At 41.8% G+C, this 24,247-nt stretch overlaps 1 protein-coding gene across 1 annotated transcript; it reads right to left on the minus strand.

Annotated features, from left to right (window-relative positions):
- On the minus strand, positions 1 to 22,977 carry ncoa5 (nuclear receptor coactivator 5). Its single transcript, XM_076741577.1, has 23 exons — positions 22,842 to 22,977; positions 21,198 to 21,257; positions 19,573 to 19,843; positions 19,175 to 19,282; positions 18,123 to 18,186; positions 16,223 to 16,471; positions 16,025 to 16,140; positions 15,442 to 15,571; positions 15,012 to 15,211; positions 14,690 to 14,894; positions 14,424 to 14,515; positions 12,482 to 12,488; positions 9,898 to 9,957; positions 7,952 to 8,064; positions 7,572 to 7,679; positions 6,519 to 6,582; positions 4,804 to 5,043; positions 4,606 to 4,721; positions 2,894 to 3,023; positions 2,522 to 2,721; positions 2,200 to 2,404; positions 1,935 to 2,026; positions 1 to 1,007 (listed from the first exon to the last, which is right to left on the minus strand). Exons 3-23 carry the CDS (start codon positions 19,739 to 19,741, stop codon positions 436 to 438), a joined length of 3,240 nt encoding a protein of 1,079 aa, XP_076597692.1. The 5' UTR covers positions 19,742 to 19,843; positions 21,198 to 21,257; positions 22,842 to 22,977; the 3' UTR covers positions 1 to 435.
- Positions 22,978 to 24,247: the final 1,270 nt, after the last annotated feature.

Consider the following 24,247-nt stretch of genomic DNA (forward strand, 5'->3'; position numbering starts at 1 on the left):
TTTTATTACAGCAACTGTGTCTGGAGTTTTTAATCATGTCTGGTTTTGACAATGGAAATGTTACAAATTCAAAAAACTATAAAACACAACAGATCACGACTGGGAAAGAACCGAGAGTCCATCATAAACCAAAGGAAAGCGAACTTCATACACTTCGTATTACCTAGTTTAACTCGCATGTAAGACGACTGAATAATTATCTTCTGGCTAACAATTGAAAATGCAGACCTCTCTGTAGTCTGGACAAGTCGTCAAATTTAATTAACTGAATAATAACCAGAATAGAATAAAATAAAAACTTAAAAGCTTTTACAAAACATCTCGACAGTCTACTATAAACAACTGGTAGATTCACTCCACAGAGAACTGACGTGGCGTCTATTTGTGTTAGAGGAAGAAGCAGACCTCATACGAGAGGGAATTGACTACAATCCATCAGTAATGTCGTGGATACATGGACATAGTTGGAACCTGGCCCATGCCCGGTGCTGGCCTGGGGGTCTGTTGCTGAGAGACAGCAGCGCTCACCAAGGGGGCGAGAGACGGTCCGCTCTGAATGAGTGTGTCCAGAGCTTTCTGTACACTCGGGTTGTCAAAATTGATACCTGAAGTAGAGCTGGGCGGTCTCTGACCACTGGGCGCAAGTGGCATGCGGCCCGGTGGGGTGCCATAACCCTGGGATCCAGATAGAGGAGGGCCAGACATGTTTACAGGAGGTGGGTTCTGGGAAGCGGACGCGCCAAGAGAGCCGTAGGCCTGCGGCTGGGGGGCAGCAGACGGGGCTCCAACGCCCGCTGACGACCCGGTGCCACTGTTGAACAGGCTGAGGATTTTAGCCTGCAGCTCCTGCTGATGGCTGGGGTTGACTGAGGCGCTTGAGCTCACGGGTGGGCCGAGGTGGCCGGTCTGCGGGGCTGTGTGAGTAGGATGGGATGGAGGAGGCAGTCCTGCAGCTGAGGGTGGAATGTCGTGGTGGACTGCTGCAGGAGCTGCAACATGGACTGCAGCTGTAGGGCGACAGGTTCAGTTAGAACGTGCTGCTCTGCAAACAGCAACAATGCATTCAACAGACAAAACTAGTTTCATAAACAGAGAAGTACAGAAATATTTTTGGCTCAGAAGAACATTTCAGGATAGGATCACATTTTTAAAGGAAAGTTTTTGGTTGCTGTTATTGTTCGTCCTCGTTATACTGGCAGGGAAAAAAAAAAAAAAAAAAAAACTTTTTCACACAATTCCAGTGTAAGAGATGTGGGACAAAAATCCAGTATATAAACACCTATATAAAAATACATTGTGAAGCTGAGGAGAAGTTTACATGATGTGAGGACATCAAAGCAGCAGAATAGTGACCCTGTGGAGGATCATCGAGCCTGCTTGTGCGACACTGACAGAGTCTGGAAGAGTTCACAGAGGCTGTGACCTCCCACATCAGCTCCTGTGAGGACAGCTGTGTGCAATCTCACACCAGGGTGAGTTAAAGCAACGTCAAACCCGTTTCACAACTCAGCTCAGCAAAAGGAAGGGACGTTCAGGAGTGGAAACATGGACAGGTTTAGAGAGTCTGAGGACAGGTTTAGCAAGGCAGAGAGACAAGTTCAACCTGCCAACGACAATGATGGGGACTCTACACCACCATCACTCTGTCCATCACCACTGAGTACACTGCCGATGCAGAGCATTGTTCAGTCCACCCAGAAGGTGACTGGCTGCAATCTGCCTCCAGGACTCTGTGGTGAACAGGAAATACTGTGGCTTTAATTCAACTTCAGTGCAACTTTGCACAGAGTGATGACCGCAGAGGTTTTGGCACCAATCACTCGCGCTGAAGTTGCTTTAGGAAGGAATCTCTTCAGAACCAACACAGACAGGTTGATTGCAGCCACCAAATACTCTTTTAAGGTACTGTATGTATATGTGCATCTTCCTCTTACCTGTAAGAGGGTTGGCAGTGCTGCGTAGCAGCCGGGCTCTTTTGTCTGTCAGGTACCCAATGAGACTATCCAGCTCCTCTGGTGTGACAAATCTACACAACAACCACACACACACAAAAAAACATTGTTTCAAGTGTGGACAACATATAAACTGTAACTGAGGTATCACAGAAGCATACGTTATATTCTCCATAGCTCCAATTTTTAGCCATGAATTCAAAATGTGACACCTTTCGACAAGTCGAAACCCTTTAAAACCAGATACCTGTTTTCAGACAGCAGTGTGACGGCAGTGAGCACAGATATCGGGTGGCTCTCTCTGTCAGGCTCCCTGACTAACACATCATCCGCCATCTTGGCAGCCTTTCTGGCAATCTCTTCTCGTTCCTTTTCACGATTCTCCACTTTGTAGGTGTCGTAGTTGTGGGCAACCAGCATCATGGCGTCCTGCATTGGCATGTTTCGATGCTCTACAGCAACAAGGACACATTAAAAAGACACACATTTCAAATGCTGCCCTCTGTACTTCTGGAGTGACCAAAAGTGACCCCAACAGACATCAGACGCATTCGGTTGTCTTGCGTTACCTTGCGGTGTGCCGAACAAGATGTTGACAGTGCAGGATCGGTGGACCTGGTGCTGCTGGGTAATGATGATGGCAAAGGGAGTGCGGGCTCGGCCTACGTCCTCCAGGGCCTGGGTTAGTGACACCTCTGTGTTGAGGAAGATCAGATCCACCACCATGCCCAAATCACGGACTTTCCGCCCAACTGTCTCAGCATACTCCCTACAGTTGTTTTTAAAGCACAGGTACACATGGGCAGACACACACACACACACACACACACACACATAGGAGTGATATGAAATGAAAACATCCCATGTACTGATCCAATATTTACAGAGATGTGACTGGTTGCACATCTGTGTTTCCTGTAAAGGACAGAGAGCAGACATACTTTTGGGCCTTGTTGACCACGATCACAGAACAGTCAACAGGACGGTCGGTGTCGTAGCGCCGCTGGAGCTCTTCATAGTACTGTCGATATAATTCATTACGCCGACGCTCTTCTGGTCGAGCACGATCATCTACAGTTGAGGAGCGGATTGGAAAGTTTAATGTCAGTATAATTTTTTTGCATTTGAATAGAATTAGAGAAAACTGTAAAGAAAGCCTCTGTCAGGTAATTCAACTCTGACATAAACACTGCAGTCGTGCAAAACATTCTACAAAGAAATGGATGATTAGAACAAACATTTCATGGACATGGACCCACATCTGGACAATTAAGGTAGTAACCAAATGTTACAAGCAGTAAAAATGAAACTGTATCCAAGAAAAAGAAAATACAGTGGTATCAAAAAGTTTGCGCAACCCTGGTCAAAAGTTCTGTCACTGTGAGTAGTTAAATAAGAAGAAGATGGAGTGATCACCACAAGGCATCAAGTTTTTACATTTTAAGAAAGATTAGTGGACTCTTTTTGATGTTTACAGTTTCTGAGTGAAAATAGGAAAGACCGTGCGAGAGATCTCCAATAACTTTTTCCACCATCTCTGATCTTGATAAGCTTGTTTGGGCTATAGCTTGTTCACAATCATTGTTAGAAAAGGCCAAGTGATGCACATTTCAAAGCTTTAAAAATACTCTTACTCTTCAAACCTTGCCCCAACAATCAGCAGCCATGGGCTCCTCGAAGCAGCTGCCCAGCACTCTGAAAATTAAAATAGATGATGCCCACAAAGCAGGAGAAGGCTGCAAAGTGTTTTCATATAGCAGTTTCCTCGGGTCGTAACGGAATTAAGAAATGGCAGTTAACAGGAACAGTGGAGGTCAAGCTGAGGTCTGGAAGACCAAGAAAACTTTCAGAGAACTGCTCGGAAGATTGCTATAAAGGCAAATCAAACCCCCATTTGACTGCAAAACACCTTCAGTTTGACACCATGGACTGCTCTGAGGAATGTAAGGCAACATCCCTGAGTCAAAACACCCTGCTCCCTTTACTGTGGAGGATGTACACCAGCAGCTGAGCCACAGTAAACCGGGCAAGGCTCCAGGGCTGGATGGTATCCAGACAAGGGTGCTGAAGGAGTGTGCCACTGAGCTCTCTCCCATCGTGCACTCCCTCTTCTGGTAGTCCTACAGGACTGCCTCAGTGCCCACCCTGTGGAAACCATCCACTATCATACCGGTACCCAGGAAACCCTGCTCTTCAGAACCAAACCACTACCGCCCACTAACCTCAATAATCATGAAATGCCTGGAGAAGCTGGTTCTCAACATCATCCTTCCAACTGTCAAACCACACTTGGATCCAAACCAGTTTGCCTACAAGGCCAAAAGGGGGACTGAGGATGCAGTAGCATGTCTCAGTATTTAATACCATCCAGCACCACTAGATGATCATACTCCATCACCTGAATGTCCCACCACTTCTCATCCACTGGGTGCACAGCTTCCATTACAATCCATTAGAGTAGGCAGCACAAGATCCTCCTTCTCCACCACTGGAGTCCCACAAGGTTGTGCTCTGAGCCCCTTCCTGTTTATCTTCTACACCAATGACTGTGTCACATCTTTTTCTTGCTTAGCCATTCATAGAGAGGAAATTTAGCCATTTTACGATTGAACATAATATCACTCCACAGTGATTAGGTACAGAGTACACATACCCTCTGGCTCACGGCGTCCATTCCAGGGATCTCTGTAAGGGTCCCTGTAGGGTTCATCCTTCCTCCGGTAAAAGTCATCAGCACCGCTGCGGTAGTATCGGTCATAGTCATCTCTACTGTTAGGAAATATTCCAGGTTCAAACAAGAATAGGATCACTGAACTCTGGACTCCCAAATACTGAAATGAGTGTCAGTTACCTGTATGCAGGGTCCCGTGGGTCACCTCTGAGGTCCTTGTCTCTGCTCTCTGAGCTACGGTACCGGTAATCGGGGTCACGAGAGTGGCCACCCGACCTTGGCTCTCGAGCTGAGTCCCGTCCATCACGGCTGTCCCGAGACTCCCGCCCATCACGTCCATCACGCCCATCACGCCCATAAACTGGGGAACGTGACCGAGGCCGGGGCTCTTTGCTGTCCCCATAACTGCTGTACGGGGCCCTGAGACAAAAGTTATCAGTGAGTGCAAAGAAGGTTAAAGCTCAGGCTGCCTATGAAATAGTACAAAGGTAATCTTCTGTCCATAAATGGTGAGGACAGGTCTACAGCTGGTATTATAAATTTAGTTAAACTAACATTTTTTTTCCAGTATGAAACAACGGAATACATCACACAATTGAAGCGAGTACCAGAGAGCAGCTATCGTGATCGCAAGAGGAACGAGCACAAATTAAATCCAGGAGGGAATTCCAATAAACGCCATTTCAACGATCTTTTGAAAATGTCCAGCGATGCGTGTACACAACGATAATGATTCATCACCATAAAATACACAAGTACCATGGTTTAACCTTGTTGAACAAGGAAGTTTATTTTAGACATTAAGCATTTTGTTCTTCAGTACGACACATTCCAACGCTGCAAATATGAGGTCGCAAGAACGCACATTTGCTTGAACGTTTCTCAAGAAAACAGAACTAAAATAGAAGTTTGAACGTTTTCTTTAAGAAAAAGGTGGACAGGTGCTCACTCCTCCATTGCCTCACAGGGCCATTATTTACGAAATGAGGCTCTCCCACAATTCTTTGCTCTGAACAGAATTGAAAAAAAAAAAAAAAAACACAACAGGCCTCTCAGCAGTTTCGGATGTTGTATAACAACAGTTATACTTCAGTCTCTTCGGTCGTTTCGAAAGTTTGTCTTTTCCTAAAATTATAATTTTTGTCTTTACGTCTTTCCTTGACCTCAAAATGTTTTCCACTGCAGTGGTCAAGAGTGGTCAGAAAAAGGATGTTTTTAGAGACTTCTTGGATGTATTTATTTGTAGTTCTGCAGATGTTTGAAGAACAACATTCATTCAACACAGTTATTAGGCCTCAAGGACGCACGCGCACACACACACACACACACAAATACACACACACACACACACACACACACACACACACACACACACACACACACACACTTTGGTGAGAAGCAATAAATCTACATATAGATTTGTTTACTAAATACTTCACAGGGTACTTTTAAAAGTATTGTTACTGTAGGTTGCCTAAATCAAATTCTATTTGTATTTAGTGAGAGGAACAGCTCCTCAACAGGGGCAGGGTGAGACATGCATTGCATTTTCTTCAGCCAGAAAAATGCACACTCCATTTGTAAGAAGATGTGGGATATTTCGACCAAATCGCGCAAAGAACTCGAGCACCGAAAACCCACAAGACAAGAATGTTTGAGACAGATTCTAAGGCTCTTTTCTTTATTTCAACAGTTCTGGAAGTTTTGTATTTAAGGTGAAATATTGACCACCAAACCATCTACCGTTACACTCGCTTCCATCAAGCAGACTTCATCAATGGTGGAAATGACAGTTGAGGATAGAGTTATACGCTTTTGGTTTTTGTTCCTTTTGGTTTTTTACTGGCACCTCAGAGGCGATGGTACTTCTTCACACCCATTTCACGTTACTTTACCTTCGTGGAGGGCTCTGCTGGGATTGAGGTTTAGCTTGCCGTCGCTCCACTGCCATATTTACATCTGAAAATAAATCAATCCAAACGTTGAACATAGCAGTGACATGTAAGAATCAGCTTATGTGTTCACGCAGAATGGAGTTCCCGCCTCAAAACTTCCACGATCCAAGTGAAACTCATCTTCAATATCCAAGCTTGAAAATCCAAACTGGACGAGTCAAAATGCAGCAAATCGAGTTGCTAAATGTGTCAAATTGAGTTTAAGATGAACAAGAAATGAAGGAATTCTTTTCTCGCCTTCAAAATTAGCTCAACACTAGCAAAGCCTGAACTTCAAATAAATACAATTTCCAACTTGAAATTTGGTCATCAGAATCTCCCAAAACCACAAGAGCCACACTTCAGTGACACATTTAAATCCACGCTGAAGAAAATTCAGAGACGGTCTTGCAAATAAAACAAGAAAATTCAGACATTCAGGCTTTGCCAGAATTTTATAATCTCACTTTATTTGCTCTGTTGGCCAAAAATGTAACATGTCTGCAAAAAGAAAGGCAAAGTAGAAAATCTGCAATGCTAATCTAGTCTGATCTGAGATCATTGTAGGTCAAATCATACGACCTACACTTAGTGAAGTTAGTTGTGGACAAGCATAGGGTGACATTTTCATCACTGCTGTTACTGCCATTTCATTTACTGGATGCAGAATATCACATGATTAAATGGTGTTTAAGAGAACAGTTTTTAAGGTCTGTAATTATTAATGAAATGAACGAACATCTCGAGCTTTCATACACAACCTTTATCCACTGAAAGCCATTGGTTAAGTGTTAATCCCTAAAATAGCATACTTGCACATTTTTCTTGGGTTTTCAATCACCAAATCCACAAAAGCTGATTATCATCAAACCCAATCAGCATACATTTTTCGGGAACTAAAACAAAGCCAAAAACATCCTAAGCTTTCATTTTCTTGGCTCTGCTGCTTGCCGTGCACCAATTGAACGTATCCGCTGAAGTCAGACAATCACACCTACTGCGGTTCAGGCTTACCTATTTTATAACCTTTATATATTCGACCTTTTTGGGCCGCCTTTGCAGCTTCGGCTTCCTCAACGCGTTCAAATTGTACAAATCCAAACCCACGAAACATGGATACGCCTAGAAGAGGAACATTTTAAGTGGTGCAAAAGATCATTTTGAAGAACATTTTAAATAAAAACTCATTTACTCGATTTAAAAAAATCAGGAGGCAAACCAATACAAACTTTACATGCTTGCATTTCATGAAAAAACACGAATAATGGTGACGAAGTTCATGCTACTAGACATCTAAATGCACTTTTAAAATTACTTTTGAAAATGGACAGCGTGCTCATATTATTATCATGAGTTAAAAGTGACAAATTATGGCTTATATTGCGTTTACTGACCGACTATCTTCCCGTATGGACTGAACAGTTCTTCCAAATCCTTCTTTTCCATGTCAGAGGTCGGCAAATTCCCAACAAAAATCCGTCTCTCCAAATCTCTCGGATCGTTACTGCTGCAGGAGCGTGAATAACGCCCCGGTGATGGGCTCCGGCTTCTTCGGTGAGACATACCTCGATCCCAAAGTGTACTGGTTTCTTTCTTCGTGCGTCTCAAATGCTTGAAAAAATTTGTTCGCAAAAAAGCTTCTTTAAATTTGTCCTCCACAATCCTGAAATATGTCAGTGAGTTAAGAGATCAAATTCGTTGGAAGGATCAAAAGTTTTAGTAGAGCAAAAGTTGCAGATCAAAGTCAAATCAAAGTTCACACAGGAAATGCTTGTGAAACGTAGCAAATATTCAAATTTCAAGTAAATAGTGCTGTTCAATCGCAAATTCTTCTGAAACTTTGTGTTTGTTTGAATGCATCCTGTGTTGCTCTGGTGCTCATTTGCACAGCAGGAAATCAGTTCATGTAACTCAGCACTGGACCTTTACGGGTGTGAGAGCTTGCCTTGAATTATGGTACAAGGGGACAGGAGTGGGACATCAGTGTATAATTGACACTGAGTATGTTACATTAAAAAATTTAGTGATGCAATGGACTTCCGTCTGATTTTTCCCCTTGCACCTGGAGTTGAAAGCCTTGGATTACTAGCCCACAGTTTCACTTCACTCATTGCGGTTTGGCAAGGCTCTTTTGCTTAATGCAGACAGATTTTTTTTTAGTATCTTACTGGGTCCAGAGGTTTCAAGAGGAGGAAAATCATGTTAACATCTAAACACTTCAAAACACTGACAAATTCCACAAGTATCTGTTTGAACTAAAGTTAATCCCATTAGATGTCGCCCAGACTTAAATCTTCTAGTGAAAATTAAAGCATGAAAAACGCACTCTGGCTTCATAAAGTTAAAGGTGAAAGGTTACATGTTGGGAAAAAATAAACAAAGACAACACAATGCTGAAGTGATTTTCATTTTAAGACCTTTGTCATGGGGGTATCTAGTATAAATGACACTCCTGTACAGACTGTGCCATGATATAACTCAGCTGCATCATTTGTTCCAGTATGGAATAGATTTTACTATGAAATTACATGAAATGCACAATGACTCTTTGCATCTTAACCAGTGATTACACACTTCCATTTTATGAGTACACAGGTCATGACAAACGTTTGAGAAACTGTTCCCGCTCCGACAGAGTAGCTGGATCGGTTGTGTAAAAAGCACACACCCACACCTGACTCTTCGCTTCTATGGAAAGACCCGCCGAAACTTTAAAAATGACTTTAAGTCCATGACGCAAACATACATTTCACGGAATGCAATATGATGCCGCAAACGTTTCACGCAAAACAAAATCACAAGGTTATACTGCAGTTGTTGTGAGAAAGTGGGGCAAATACCACAGAGATATGCGCAGCATCCACTGTTACGAAACTCTGCCTCCACAACTTTAAAATGGACTTTGGGATCAGACATTCAAATTGTTCCAAGATTTAGGTTTAGCGTCACATTGCCCATCCCATCTCTGTCTTGCTGCAGTCAGGTCAGCGAATAAAGTTCAGTTATTTTTTGGCAAATAAAATATGACCCGGTAGGTCTGTAGAATTTCACGCAAGAGCTGTTCAGAAATGCAATTCGAAATGCCGCGTATGTTCGAGTCATCCTCTTCTCTTAAAATGGTAAAAACGCCTCGAGGAAAATCGCTTTGATGAAATGAAATCATGGATTTATGGTCACCTTGAAAATGTCAAAATTCAAATGTTTTGTTTTGTTGTTCAGTCCCAACACACATAGATCACAAACTGACATTAGAAAGTGAAGTGAAGGCATTTTTGTTATATTACATTTATAGCTGGAGGTAATTTACATAATGCATTTTAGGGAGCAGCCCTGTACATACCTGAACTTGACCCTTGGTGCCCTGGATTCTGTGCTCACATAGTCCAAAAGCCCAACGTGTCTGGGAAAAAGAAACAAAAAGTCAATAACCGCTTTACACAGTTTAAGAAATAAATGACTTATAATACTCTGAGATGTCCTTATAACCTGATCAATTACTGTGTTCCAAAGTTAAGTGTGAGTGTTGTTCACTTAAAGTTATGTGTATCTATAATTCACACGCGCCCTCAGAAAACCATGAGTTAGTATAATAAAATAATATACAAAACAAGGAAAGTATTAGCCCAAAAATGCTTATCTATTCTAGATTTCTCTGCAACAGCACTTCTTTATTTTTTAAGTGCAATACAACATATGACATTGATAGTTTTCTCATAAGAATATTGGCAGTATTATTTTTATGGGCAGTAGTATTTTTATGGCATTTAGTATTTCTATAATCTGTACATAAATATACATAGTTGAGTTTCTATTGTATATCCCATATACTTTTTTTTTTTTTTTTTGTATCTTTACCCTTCTGTGCCACTGTTTTTGCTTTCCATAATACTTGCTGGTTGCAACGACTTTATTTCCCCAGTGTGGGATCATTAAAGTCTTATCTTATTGAGATCTTTCAGTCTCAATATATGTTAAACGAGTAATATAAAAATTCACCCGTACACAGTTGTCATGAACGGGGAAATTGGCACAGAGACCAAAACATATTTTGTGCCTGTCTGTAAACATGTTTACTTCCCTTGTAAAGTTGGGCTTTTTAATGTGGCGGTCTATGGGGATTCACTCGCTTTTGGAGCCAGCCTCAAGTGGCCATGGAACTGCAGTTTTTGGCACCCCCGCAGTGGTTTAATTTTTCAGGATGATGCTTGGTGAGAACTGATTTACTCACAAATTTTATGAACGGCATTTTGCCAAAGAAATCATTACAACGTCTGATTGTTTACGCTTCAGCTGCGGGCGCTGCCGCCCGGCTCGTGAGGTTCTCGCCGTTCTGGGAGAATTCAGCACCGGCAGCGCTACAAATGGCGGACAGCAACCGGGCTAACAGTCGAATAATATAACTTCACCGTTTACTGTTTAATAAACAAAGGCACAAAGTTAAGACCCCCGTAGGTTCAGACCGCCATATATTGGTTTGTTATGTGTAACAGTTATGTAGTTAAGATGTAAGCGTTAGCTACATTAACATCAGCTGTGACGTTAGCTATTCAAGCTAGCGCTAACATTACCTGATACCTTGAAACCAAACGGCTACCATCGCAGTTGCAAAGCCAATTACCTTTCTCTGGAATGTCGTCATATTAAAAGCAGCAAAGCAACTTTTTACTCACCTTCAGTGTGAATTTTATCTCTGTTTACAGTCTCTCTACACCACGGAGAGCTTCTGGCTATTTCGCTATCTTCTCATATAGATGCCAACCTTCAGCTTCATTTACGGCAATTGTCGAAAAGTTCCTCTTCTTCTTCTGCTTCTTCCGGAGCTATTAAACATATCGCCCCCTACTTGTAAGTTGTAAAATAGTTTTGTCGAAGATGCCTTTGAATCTGTGCTGCCTGTGTGAAACCATGTTGATATTATTCTTTTGACTTGGCATCAGACTGTTTCTGAAATAACGCGCCATGACTGCAGTTCAATACAGTGGTTTCTGCTACAGGTAGCCTATGATGTATTTCTGCCAACAGTATTTATGTAAACATTAACTCTCACACAAGTTTGTCCAATGTATTTTAAGGCAAAACATCATTGATAATAGTGCATTAAGAAATTACCATTGCCACAACCCCTCAACACTCACGTGGATCACTGTAATTTATGTACAAATTGACACATAATTCAACACAAGTGACATAATAGCAAAAATGCTGTTGTTGAAATTTATTTATTATCTAATGGTTGGCATAGGCTCCTACACTGTCCACCACTACACAAGTGAATGTGATGAATACTTCAAGTTCACTGAGTTAAAAAAAAAGTTTGTTTTTTTTTAATCTGGAGAACAAATATGTTTCATGTTTACAGACACAAGTGGCATACTGATGAGATTATTCTATTTTGATTGTCACTTGTATCGTTGTTTTGACAATATTTAGACACTGTGGTGAGTCTTGTGGAAAAGCCGGGTTGCTCTTTTTGGTTTTGTGGGAGTGTGTGTGTGTACATATGCACTTGTAACCACTGGGGGCGGGGGTGGGAGGGGGCTACATATAAATGAAAAAATGCAATAAGCCAATAACATTTTATTACAGCAACTGTGTCTGGAGTTTTTAATAATGTCTTGACAATAGAAATTTTACAAATTAAAAAGAAACACAACAGATAATGATGGGGGAAGAACCGAGGGGTCCATCATAAATCAAAAAGTTCTGTACTTCACCTCAATATTTACTGACATGAAAGACGACTGAATAATTATCTTCTGGCTAACAATTGAAAATGCAGACCTCTCTGTAGTCTGGACAAGTCGTCAGATTTAATGAACTGAATAATAACCAGAATAGAATAAAATAAAAACTTAAAAGCTTTTACAAAACATCTCGACAGTCTACTATAAACAACTGGTAGATTCACTCCACAGAGAACTGACGTGGCGTCTACTTGTGTTAGAGGAAGAGGCGGACCTCATATGAGGAGAAGGAATTGACTACAAGCCATCAGTAATGTCGTGGATACATGGACATAGTTGGAACCTGGCCCATGCCCGGTGCTGGCCTGGGGGTCTGTTGCTGAGCGACAGCAGCGCTCACCAAGGGGGCGAGAGACGGTCCGCTCTGAATGAGTGTGTCCAGAGCTTTCTGTACACTCGGGTTGTCAAAATTGATACCTGAAGTAGAGCTGGGCGGTCTCTGACCACTGGGCGCAAGTGGCATGCGGCCCGGTGGGGTGCCATAACCCTGGGATCCAGATAGAGGAGGGCCAGACATGTTTACAGGAGGTGGGTTCTGGGAAGCGCCAAGAGAGCCGTAGACCTGCGGCTGGGGGGCAGCAGACGGGGCTCCGGCTGACGACCCGGTGCCACTGTTGAACAGGCTGAGGATTTTAGCCTGCAGCTCCTGCTGATGGCTGGGGTTGACCGAGGCGCTTGAGCTCACGGGTGGGCCGAGGTGGCCGGTCTGCGGGGCTGTGTGAGTAGGATGGGATGGAGGAGGCAGTCCTGCAGCTGAGGGTGGAATGTCGTGGTGGACTGCTGCAGGAGCTGCAACATGGACTGCAGCTGTAGGGCGACAGGTTCAGTTAGAATGTGCTTGAATCTCAAGTAGAGCAATATTTCAATTAAGAATCTAACGCAGAAGAACATTTCAGGATAGGTTTCGACGTACTGGCAGAGAAAAAATATTTTTCACACAATTCCAATGTAGGAGATGTGAGACAAAATTCAGTCTTGTGTATAAAAATGTATTGTAAGTCGAGCTGAAGTTAATGAGGCTTCAGCAATCTGTGTTAGAGAAACGACCAGTGAGTGGGTGTCTTCCAGATTTTGAGTCCAGAATTACCAGAGTTTCCACAGACAGATGACTGTCTGTGTCTCACATGACTGCAAGTTTAAAAAACACCCACCTGTTTGTTGGAGTCAGACTGCTGAAGCATTGCAATGTGGGAAGTTTTAATGTTTAATATTCTGACTTTGACATCTTACTATTCTAAACCATTTAATCATGGCTCTGTTGACGTTTTGAGACATCGCTGCTAACTTTCCAATCATATTCACTTTGTTTACTGCTCCTGCTCGCCCAGACTGTTGTTAGCCAACCAAACAGCTATGCCCTGTGAGGACGACACACTACTCAAGAAAGCTAAGAAATAGGTCGCCGACCTTAAGGAGGATATTCGACAGCTCTCACCATCACCACTCACTGCATCCCTGGAGCCACAGTCCTCCTTACCCTGGATAAACTCCCAGAGCTACTGCACTCACTCCTGTCCTCTATCATTTGAGTGAGTGTCCATGTGGGCACAAACCATGCAGCTTGTCAGCAGTCTGAACTGACTAGAAATGACTTGAATGACCTTTTCAGCTTTTGAAGTACTGGTGGAAAGTCTTTATATTTCTGGTCACATTCTCACGATGGCCCGTGGAGTGCAGTCTGCCTTCTGCCTGCAGAGCTCACAATATATGTTTTATTGACAATTTTAATCTGTTGTGGGATCATTTCTCCATCTCCACCTTTGTACTGTTCTCCCCGCTAGCTCCCCCACTGGTCTCATCTGTCATAACCCTCTTGTCCTCCTGTCCACATGGCATATCAGAAGGTGGAAAAAACAACTTGCATCCTATTTGCTGTATGCTTCAGCTCAACTTTGAAATGTGTTTTGCACAGAAATATAACGATGAAGTTTTTGTCCCCAGTCCTTTGCAGTGAAGTTACTTTAGGAAGGGATCTCTTAAGGACCAGCAAATAAATGATTACAGACACCAAATACTCTTTCAGCGTACATGTGGACATGTGAACATTGATTTAGCGACAGATTTGGGGGAAACAAAAACAAAAATGTAAATCTAGCCTCCAATATGACACTTTTCCTCTTACCTGTAAGAGGGTTGGCGGTGCTGCGTAGCAGTCGGGCTCTTTTCTCCTTCAGGTACCCAATGAGACTATCCAGCTCCTCTGGTGTGATAAACCTACCCAGCAATCACACACACACAAATAAATTATTTCAAGTGTGGACAACATATAAAATATAACTGAGGTATCACAGAAGCATACGTTATATTCTCCATAGCTCCAATTTTTAGCCATGAATTCAAAATGTGACAACACCTTTCGACAAGTCAAAACCCTTAAAAACCAGATACCTGTTTTCAGACAGCAGTGTGACGGCAGTGAGCACAGATATCGGGTGGCTCTCTCTGTCAGGCTCCCTGACTAACACATCATCTGCCATCTTGGCAGCCTTTCTGGCAATCTCCTCTCGTTCCTTTTCACGGTTCTCCACTTTGTAGGTGTCGTAGTTGTGGGCAACCAGCATCATGGCGTCCTGCATTGGCATGTTTCGATGCTCTACAGCAACAAGGACACATTAAAAAGACACACATTTCTAATGCTACCCTCTGTACTTCTGGAGTGACCAAAAGTGACCCCAACAGACATCGGACGCATTCGGTTGTCTTGCGTTACCTTGCGGTGTGCCGAACAAGATGTTGACAGTGCAGGATCGGTGGACCTGGTGCTGCTGGGTAATGATGATGGCAAAGGGAGTGCGGGCTCGGCCTACGTCCTCCAGGGCCTGGGTTAGTGACACCTCTGTGTTGAGGAAGATCAGATCCACCACCATGCCCAAATCACGGACTTTCCGCCCGACTGTCTCAGCATACTCCCTACAGTTGTTTTTAAAGCACAGGTACACATGGGCAGACACACACACACAGACACACAGACACACACACACACACACACAGACACAGACACGCACACAGACACACACACACACACATACATACACAGGAGTAATATGAAATGAAAACATCCCATGTACTGATCCAATATTTACAGAGATGTGACTGGTTGCACATCTGTGTTTCCTGTAAAGGACAGAGAGCAGACATACTTTTGGGCCTTGTTGACCACGATCACAGAACAGTCAACAGGACGGTCGGTGTCGTAGCGCCGCTGGAGCTCTTCATAGTACTGTCGATATAATTCATTACGCCGACGCTCTTCTGGTCGAGCACGATCATCTACAGTTGAGGAGCGGATTGGAAAGTTTAATGTCAGTATAATTTTCTGCATTTGAATAGAATTAGAAACTGATTTAAAAAAAATGATAACGCCTCAGTGGGGAAATTAAGCTCTGACATAAACACTGCAGTCGTCAAAACATTTTACGAAGAAATGGACGATTAGAACAAAAATTTCATGGACTCGATTTCATGTACCTCACTTTTCAACTGTACACACCGCATGTAGTTTAAATGATAGGTTTAACAGTGATGGTGCTGTGTCCCCACAAGAGGTTAAAAGAAGATGATACCTAAAGATACTAAAGAACTTGCATAAGAAAAAAGGCGCTGGATAGATTTTTGGTATCCAGATAATTGGGAAAATCCAATTGATTCCAGGAAAAAGAAACATATAATTCTACAGTTGAACACAATATCACTCCACAGTGATTAGGTACAGAGTACACATACCCTCTGGCTCACGGCGTCCATTCCAGGGATCTCTGTAAGGGTCCCGGTAGGGTTCATCCTTCCTCCGGTAAAAGTCATCAGCACCGCTGCGGTAGTATCGGTCATAGTCATCTCTGCTGTTAGGAAATATTTCAGGTTCAAACAAGAATAGGATCACTGAACTCTGGACTCCCAAATACTGAAATGAGTGTCAGTTACCTGTATGCAGGGTCCCGTGGGTCACCTCTGAGGTCCTTGTCTCTGCTCTCTGAGCTACGGTACCGGTAATCGGGGTCACGAGAGTGGCCACCCGACCTTGGCTCTCGAGCTGAGTCCCGTCCATCACGGCTGTCTCGAGGCTCCCGCCCATCACGGCCATTTCGAGGCTCACGCCCATCACGCCCATAAACTGGGGAACGTGACCGAGGCCGGGGCTCTTTGCTGTCCCCATAACTGCTGTACGGGGCCCTGAGACAAAAGTTATCAGTGAGTGCAAAGAAGGTTAAAGCTCAGGCTGCCTATGAAATAGTACAAGGGTAATCTTCTGTCCATAAATGGTGAGGACAGGTCTACAGCTGGTATTATAAATTTAGTTCAGTTAACATGTTTTCTTTCCCCAGTATGAAACAACGGAATATATTTATTCACACAATCGAAGCGGAGCACCAGAGAGCAGCTATCGTGATCGCAAGAGGAACAAGCACAAATTAAATCCAGGAGGGAATTCCAATAAACGCCATTTCAACGATCTTTTGAAAATGTCCAGCGATGCGTGTACACAACGATAATGATTCATCAACCATAAAACACACAAGTACCATGGCTGTTTAACCTTTTTGAACAAGGCAGTTTATTTTACCCATTGAAGCATTTTGTTGTTCAGTACGACACATTCCAACGCTGCAAATATGAGGTCGCAAGTTGCTTCAATGTTTCTCAAGAAAATATAAATGAAATAGAAGTTTGAACAAACTTTTTTTTTGGTTTCTTGACCCAGTATAAAAGTTCAATTTGTTTTCATAACTCTCGAAAATATGTACCACAAACCATACACTCCCTTTACCTCAAATTACCTTAGAGCATTGCGCATCATGACAGTTTATATTGACAATACAGAACTTAATCATATTAAAGTTAGTATTTGACGCATTTTTTGCACTGGTCTATGATCATATGTGTGTGTGTGCGTACCCCACCCCATCCCCAAACTTCCCTCATAAGCATCTCAGTGATGTTTGGTTACATATACTCAAAGTGGCCAGCTGTGAGGTGCTTACAGCATCACACGCAAAGATGCATCAAAGCTCAACCTTCAGTCGACAAGCCTCAAATTAACTGGCCAGCACTTTTCATGTGCTGATTTGTAAAAAAGGTACCCCATGACGCAATGGAGCAACATTTTTAAGAATGGGCCCCTGCTCTGTTCATCTATCCTGCAGGTCAGCAGGTGACACAATACAGTCCTGCTGACGCTTATTCCACTGATCATTGGTTGCCGGTCGTAGCGCGTCAAGAAATGCACCAGTTTGAGGAACAAAATTCATTCAACACAGTTATTAGGCCTCAAGGGGAGACACGCACACACACACAGACACACACGCACACACACACAGACACACACACAAAACATGTTTTTGGCTTTAGGGGAGCTGTTCATTAGAGTAAACGCCGTTTTAATGTACACCACTAAATTAGTTAAAGGCCATGCTGTCAGACATGACCCTGTTTAACAGAGGGGGGCAGGACGGGACAAGCATCAAATCTTTCAACCAGAACGATACAAACCCGATTTTTACGATGAAATACGGGATAAAAATCGCGCAAAGAACTCGAGCACCGAAAACCCACAAGACAAGAATGTTTGAGACAAACAGACTCTAAATTACATTCATAAGGCTCTTCTCTTTATTTCAACAGATCTGGAAGTTTTGTATTTAAGGTGAAATATTGACCACCAAACCATCTACCGTTACACTCGCTTCCATCAAGCAGACTTCATCAATGGTGGAAATGACAGTTGTGGATAGAGTTATACGCTTTTGGTTTTTGTTCCTTTTGGTTTTTTACTGGCACCTCAGAGGCGATGGTACTTCTTCACACCCATTTCACGTTACTTTACCTTCGTGGAGGGCTCTGCTGGGATTGAGGTTTAGCTTGCCGTCGCTCCACTGCCATATTTACATCTGAAAATAAATCAATCCAAACGTTGAACATAGCAGTGACATGTAAGAATCAGCTTATGTGTTCACGCAGAATGGAGTTCCCGCCTCAAAACTTCCACGATCCGAATGAAACTCATCTTCAATATCCGAGCTTGAAAATCCAAACTGGACGAGTCAAAATGCAGCAAATCGAGTTGCCAAATATGTCAAATTGAGTTTAAGATGAACAAGAAATGAAGGAATTCTTTTCTCGCCTTCAAAATTAGCTCAACACTAGCAAAGCCTGAACTTCAAATAAATACGATTTCCAACTTGAAATTTGGTCGTCAGAATCTCCCAAAACCACAAGAGCCACACTTCAGTGACACATTTAAATCCACGCTGAAGAAAATTCAGAGCAGTCTTGCAAATAAAACAAGAAAATTCAGACATTCAGGCTTTGCCAGAATTTTATAATCTCACTTTATTTGCTCTGTTGGCCAAAAATGTAACATGTCTGCAAAAAGAAAGGCAAAGTAGAAAATCTGCAATGCTAATCTAGTCTGATCTAAGATCATTGTAGGTCAAATCATACGACCTACACTTAGTGAAGTTAGTTGTGGGCAAGCATAGGGTGACATTTTCATCACTGCTGTTATTGCCATTTCATTTACTGGATGCAGAATATCACATAATTAAATGGTGTTTAAGAGAACAGCTTTTAAGGTCTGCAATTATTAATGAAATGAACGAACATCTCGAGCTTTCATACACAACCTTTATCCACTGAAAGCCATTGGTTAAGTGTTAATCCCTAAAATAGCATATTTGCACATATTTCTTGTGTTTTCAATAACCAAATCCACAAAAGCTGATTATCATCAAACCCAATCAGCATACATTTTTTGAGAACTAAAACAAAGCCAAAAACATCCCAAGCTTTCATTTTCTTGGCTCTGCTGCTCGCCGTGCACCAATTGAACATATCCGCTGAAGTCAGACAATCACACCTACTGCGGTTCAGGCTTACCTATTTTATAACCTTTATATATGCGACCTTTTTGGGCCGCCTTTGCAGCTTCGGCTTCCTCAACGCGTTCAAATTGTACAAATCCAAACCCACGAAACATGGATACGCCTAGAAGAGGAACATTTTAAGTGGTGCAAAAGATCATTTTGAAGAACATTTTAGATGCAAGCTCATTTACTCGATTTAAAAAATAAGCAGGCAAACCAATACCAATACTTTACATTCTTGCATTTCAAGAAAAAAAGACTCATGATGATGAAGTTAATGCTACTAGACATCTAAATGCACTTTTAAAATTTTGAAAATATTCCAACAACTTTGACATTCATGGACAGCGTGCTCATATTATTATCAGGAGTTAAAAGTGACAAATTATGGCTTATATTGCGTTTACTGACCGACTATCTTCCCGTATGGACTGAACAGTTCTTCCAAATCCTTCTTTTCCATGTCAGAGGTCGGCAAATTCCCAACAAAAATCCGTCTCTCCAAATCTCTCGGATCGTTACTGTTGCAGGAGCGTGAATAACGCCCCGGTGATGGGCTCCGGCTTCTTCGGTGAGACATACCTTGATCCCAAAGTGTACTGGTTTCTTTCTTTGTGCGCCTCAAATGCTTGAAAAAATTTGTTCGCAAAAAAAAGCTTCTTTAAATTTGTCCTCCACAATCCTGAAACATGTCAGTGAGTTAAGAGATCAAATTCCTTGGAAGGATCAAAAGTTTTAGTAGAGCAAAAGTTGCAGATCAAAGTTCACACAGGAAATGCTTGTGAAACGTAGCAAATATTCAAATTTCAAGTAAATAGTGCTGTTAAATCGCAAATTCTTCTGAAACTTCGTCTTTATTTAAATGCATCCTGTGTTGCTCTGGTGCTCATTTGCACAGCAGGAAATCAGTTCATGTAACTCAGCACTGGACCTTTACGGGTGTGAGAGCTTGCCTTGAATTATGGTACAAGGGGACAGGAGTGGGACATCAGTGTATGATTGACACTGAGTATGTTATATTAATAAATGCAAAGCCGCCAAGAAAATTTGGTGATGCCATGGACTTCCGTCTGATTTTTGCCCTTGCAACTGGAATTGAAAGCCTTGCATTACTAGCTCACAGTTTCACTTCACTCATTATGGTTTGGCAAGGCTCTTTGCTTAACACCAACAGAATTTCAAGGAGTACCACAGATATGAACCGTTCCTCCTCAACTATCCACGAAAAATTTTCAATCGTATCTTGTTTGAACTAGTTGTTCATGGAGTCCATCGGTTTCAAGAGGCAGCAAATTGCATTAACATCTAAAAAGTTCCCAAAACTGAATAATTCCATGAGTATCTGTTTGTATTATACTAATTCTCAGTAGATGTCGCTCAGACTGAAGTCTAGTGAAAATCAAGTGCAAAAGATGCAGTCTGCCTTTATAAGGCTGGAGACGAAAGGCGTACGAGGCCGCAAACTTTTCACGCGAAACAAAATCACAAGGATATACTGCAGATGTTGTGAGAAAGTGGGGCAAATAACGGAGTCGGACGTTCCAAATATTCCAAGATATAAGTTTAGCTGCACTCACTGCAGCTGACGAGTTTCAGTTATTTTTTGGCAAGAAAAATATGCCCTGGTTGCTCTGTAGAATTTCACGAAATAGCCGCTCAGACGACAAACAGTTTTTTTTACGATTTGAAATTCCGCATTTGTTCAAAACATCCTCTTCTCTTGAAATTATAAAAAGTCTTGAGGAAAATTCAATTGATGAAGTGAAATCACAGGCTTACGGTCACCTTGAAAACATCAAAATCCAAGTGATTTCTTTTGTATAAAAAGCAAACAAAAAAAACAATGTTCTTAAAAGTCTTAAGGATGAATTGATTATTCTACACAGCGCAATATGAAGTGATTTCAGCAAAACAGACACATTTACACATCTCTACACTGCAAACTGACATTGGGAAGTGAGGGCATTTTTGTTGTATTACATATATGGTTGTAGGTAATGTACATAATGCTTTTTTGGGAGCAGCCCCATCCATACCTTAATTTGAACCTAGATGCCCCGGATTCTGTGTCCACATAATCCAAAACTCCCAAGTGTCTGAAAGGGGTGGAAAAAAGTTAATAACCACTTTACATAGTTTTGGAAATTAATCACTTAATTTTTTTTTTAGATGTCTGTAGTAAGTTTACACTATACCAACTACTGTGTCGCAAAGCAGAGTCATGTTCACTTGAAGCCATATTTATCTCTTACCATTCACACAGCCCCACATGAAGTCTTACAAAACCAGAAGTTAGTATTCTATAATAAAATTCCAAGCAATGCTCCTATTTGTTTTAGGTATAAAATAGAAACAACCACTAGTGTAAATCAAATCCAAACATATTCATACATATTATTTGTAGGCAATTTATAATAGGATAAAATTAACCCAATGCTAATTCCAAAAGGGGGGGCACTGTGTAAAACATAAATCAAACAATCCTTTTTGACATACACACCGTGCTCAGCATGAGGCACACCAAAAATGATGCCATCACGTTTGTTGTCTGGAGTGCAACGGCTCCACAGGGCGTTGCAGAGCTTGCTCATGAACCTCCAAATTTCTCTAACTAGACAAGCACTGCGTTTTTCATTTCAGGATGACAGAATTTGAAGGTGACTACATGAACAGGTTCGCCTCCCCAAAACTCTTTGTGACATTTCACTGAGAAACCACAGGGACAGTTGCTCTTTTCTATACATTTCCATTTTGGTTTTTCAATTTACAACATATGGCAACAATATTATATATTTGTATTCACAATGTTGGTGTCATCTACACACTCATCTTTTCAAACACTGTACTCTTCAAAAACAGATTCTGGTTCTGACAGCTTTAGCATCCTTTAGTCTTTTTAACAGCCAAAACCGGAGACACTGGAAGTAGGAGTGTGGGGATGGAGTGGGCATGAATACCAAGAAGGGGGTCATCACCTGTTGCTACATGTGCTGGTGTGATAGCCTCACACAGCCAGTGAGCTAAATGCTATTTTTGTCAGAGGCTTCCCTTGAAATACATAAAGGTTTTTTTTTTTTTAATTAATACCTACAACTTCAAAGGCCTATGGCTTCCTTCATAAATTTAGATTTTGCACTTTTTATTACAGAGTTTTTTTTTTCTTTTTGCTCATTCAGAGCTCAGTCTAATCAGCACTGCTGTGTGGGACAGCGGTGTGAACGGTGAGGCACCACAAAAGAAGTGATAACGGTGTGAAGGGGGAAATACTTGCCCCGACACATCTCGGCGTGCAAGCAAAACTCAACATAACGTCGGTCGTGTACAAATGGCATATAACAAATTACCGTACAGGGTGTAATTAGAGATACCTAACACAATGTAACTGTTTTGTTGTATTAAATCAGTAACGTTAGCTTAAGATTAAAACTGCTTTAACGATATTTTTAAGCCGCGTGTTAGAGTCAGGTGATAACGATGTACATGTTGGTTAGCTCAATTATCGTCAGCTGTTGGCTACTTCACGTCAGGTAGCCATAGGCCTAGGCTATATGTTATCGTTATACCAAACGGCTAGCTTCACAATTAACGTACACAGCCAGCTAACTTAACGTCACCTTACGGTCGACGATATCACTGCGCGTGTCGTTGTATTAAAAACAGAAAAACAACTCTTTCCTCACCTTCAATGTGAATTTAATCTCCGTTTAAAGTCTCTCAGGGACAGGAACAGCTCGTGTCTATTCCGCTGTATTCCCCCAAAGCTACTCAACTTAAGGTAATGGCCGCCGTCCAACGACAAACTGCACCCGAACCCCACTATGGCGAAAAGATGACCCGCCCTACGCTGCCTCTGAATGGCTTACCCTGATCCTAACCAATAAACATTACTCGTTCCTAATCTAACCAACCCAACCGAAGACGACGAGTACTAGCCAATCAGAGGCAGAGTTGGGCTGGTCTTGCCTTCGCCGTAGTAAGTAAAATTCCTCTTCTTCTACGTCCACAGCTACTACTAAGCACTCATCGCCCCCTACTGGCTAGTTCTAAAATACATCTGTCGAAGGTCTATGCAGTTCAACGCCCACAACGTTATAAATATATCGACTGCTACTGTGAAATCATGTCGACACTATTCCTGCTGTCCCACACTTAAATTATACAGCATATCTTAAAAACGCAGGTTTGTATTGTGGTTTCTGCAATGAGTATTATTCATTTCTGCTATCAGTAACCTACATATGCAAACATTAGCAGTTACCTCTCTCACATACACACGTAAGCATCCACATAACAAAATAAGATTTACTGGACACAATTTTAAAAAAAAAACAAAAAACAAAAAACAAAAACATAACTGTAAAACAGTGTGTACAAAGCATATTTTGAAAACAATGTCACACATTTATCTCTTTGTCCATTTGAAGTGGAGCAGAAAATGTAACCTTGTGTCTCTGTTAAGGTATTTTCCCCCGACAGATTTTGCAACTATGGAACCACTTGTGCATAGCATTAATGGCACTATGTCTTCTGCATCACCACACATGAAACATCTATGCTGATCATCCTTCTCAAATATCTTAATACTAGAATTTGTTGATGCTGTGCCTTTAGCAGTCAGTAAATAAAGAAGCACTTTGTAAAATCTCTGCTCATGAAAGTTGCTGTATGAATGAAGTTTTTACTTACTCAATCAGAAGATAGAAGGAAGTAGAAGCAGCTCCATAACTGTATGGCAGTGTTCTCTGGTGATCTACAGTTAGTGGCCTGATTTAAAGATGAATGAGCCCATTGGACTATTAGGGTCTGTCACTCCTATGTAATGTATATCATGAGTGGATTTCCTTGTATACAATAATATGTAATGGATTTCTAAGTGTAATAATGGTTCATATTCATTATTTATCACCACCACTTTTCTATTTTGTCAGTATTTCTTTGTCTTAATTCTCAGGTCTGTGATTTATGATTGTGTTCACTCATATGCGATGCAAATATTGTACATTTACCACGTGCAACAAGAACACTTACAGTACACTGACACGTCAAAGCAGATGAATCATTTGCCAGTTTTCTGCCACTTCTCTGG

This window comes from Chaetodon auriga, chromosome 2 (genome assembly GCF_051107435.1).
Source record: "Chaetodon auriga isolate fChaAug3 chromosome 2, fChaAug3.hap1, whole genome shotgun sequence".
Classification (NCBI taxonomy): domain Eukaryota; kingdom Metazoa; phylum Chordata; class Actinopteri; order Chaetodontiformes; family Chaetodontidae; genus Chaetodon; species Chaetodon auriga.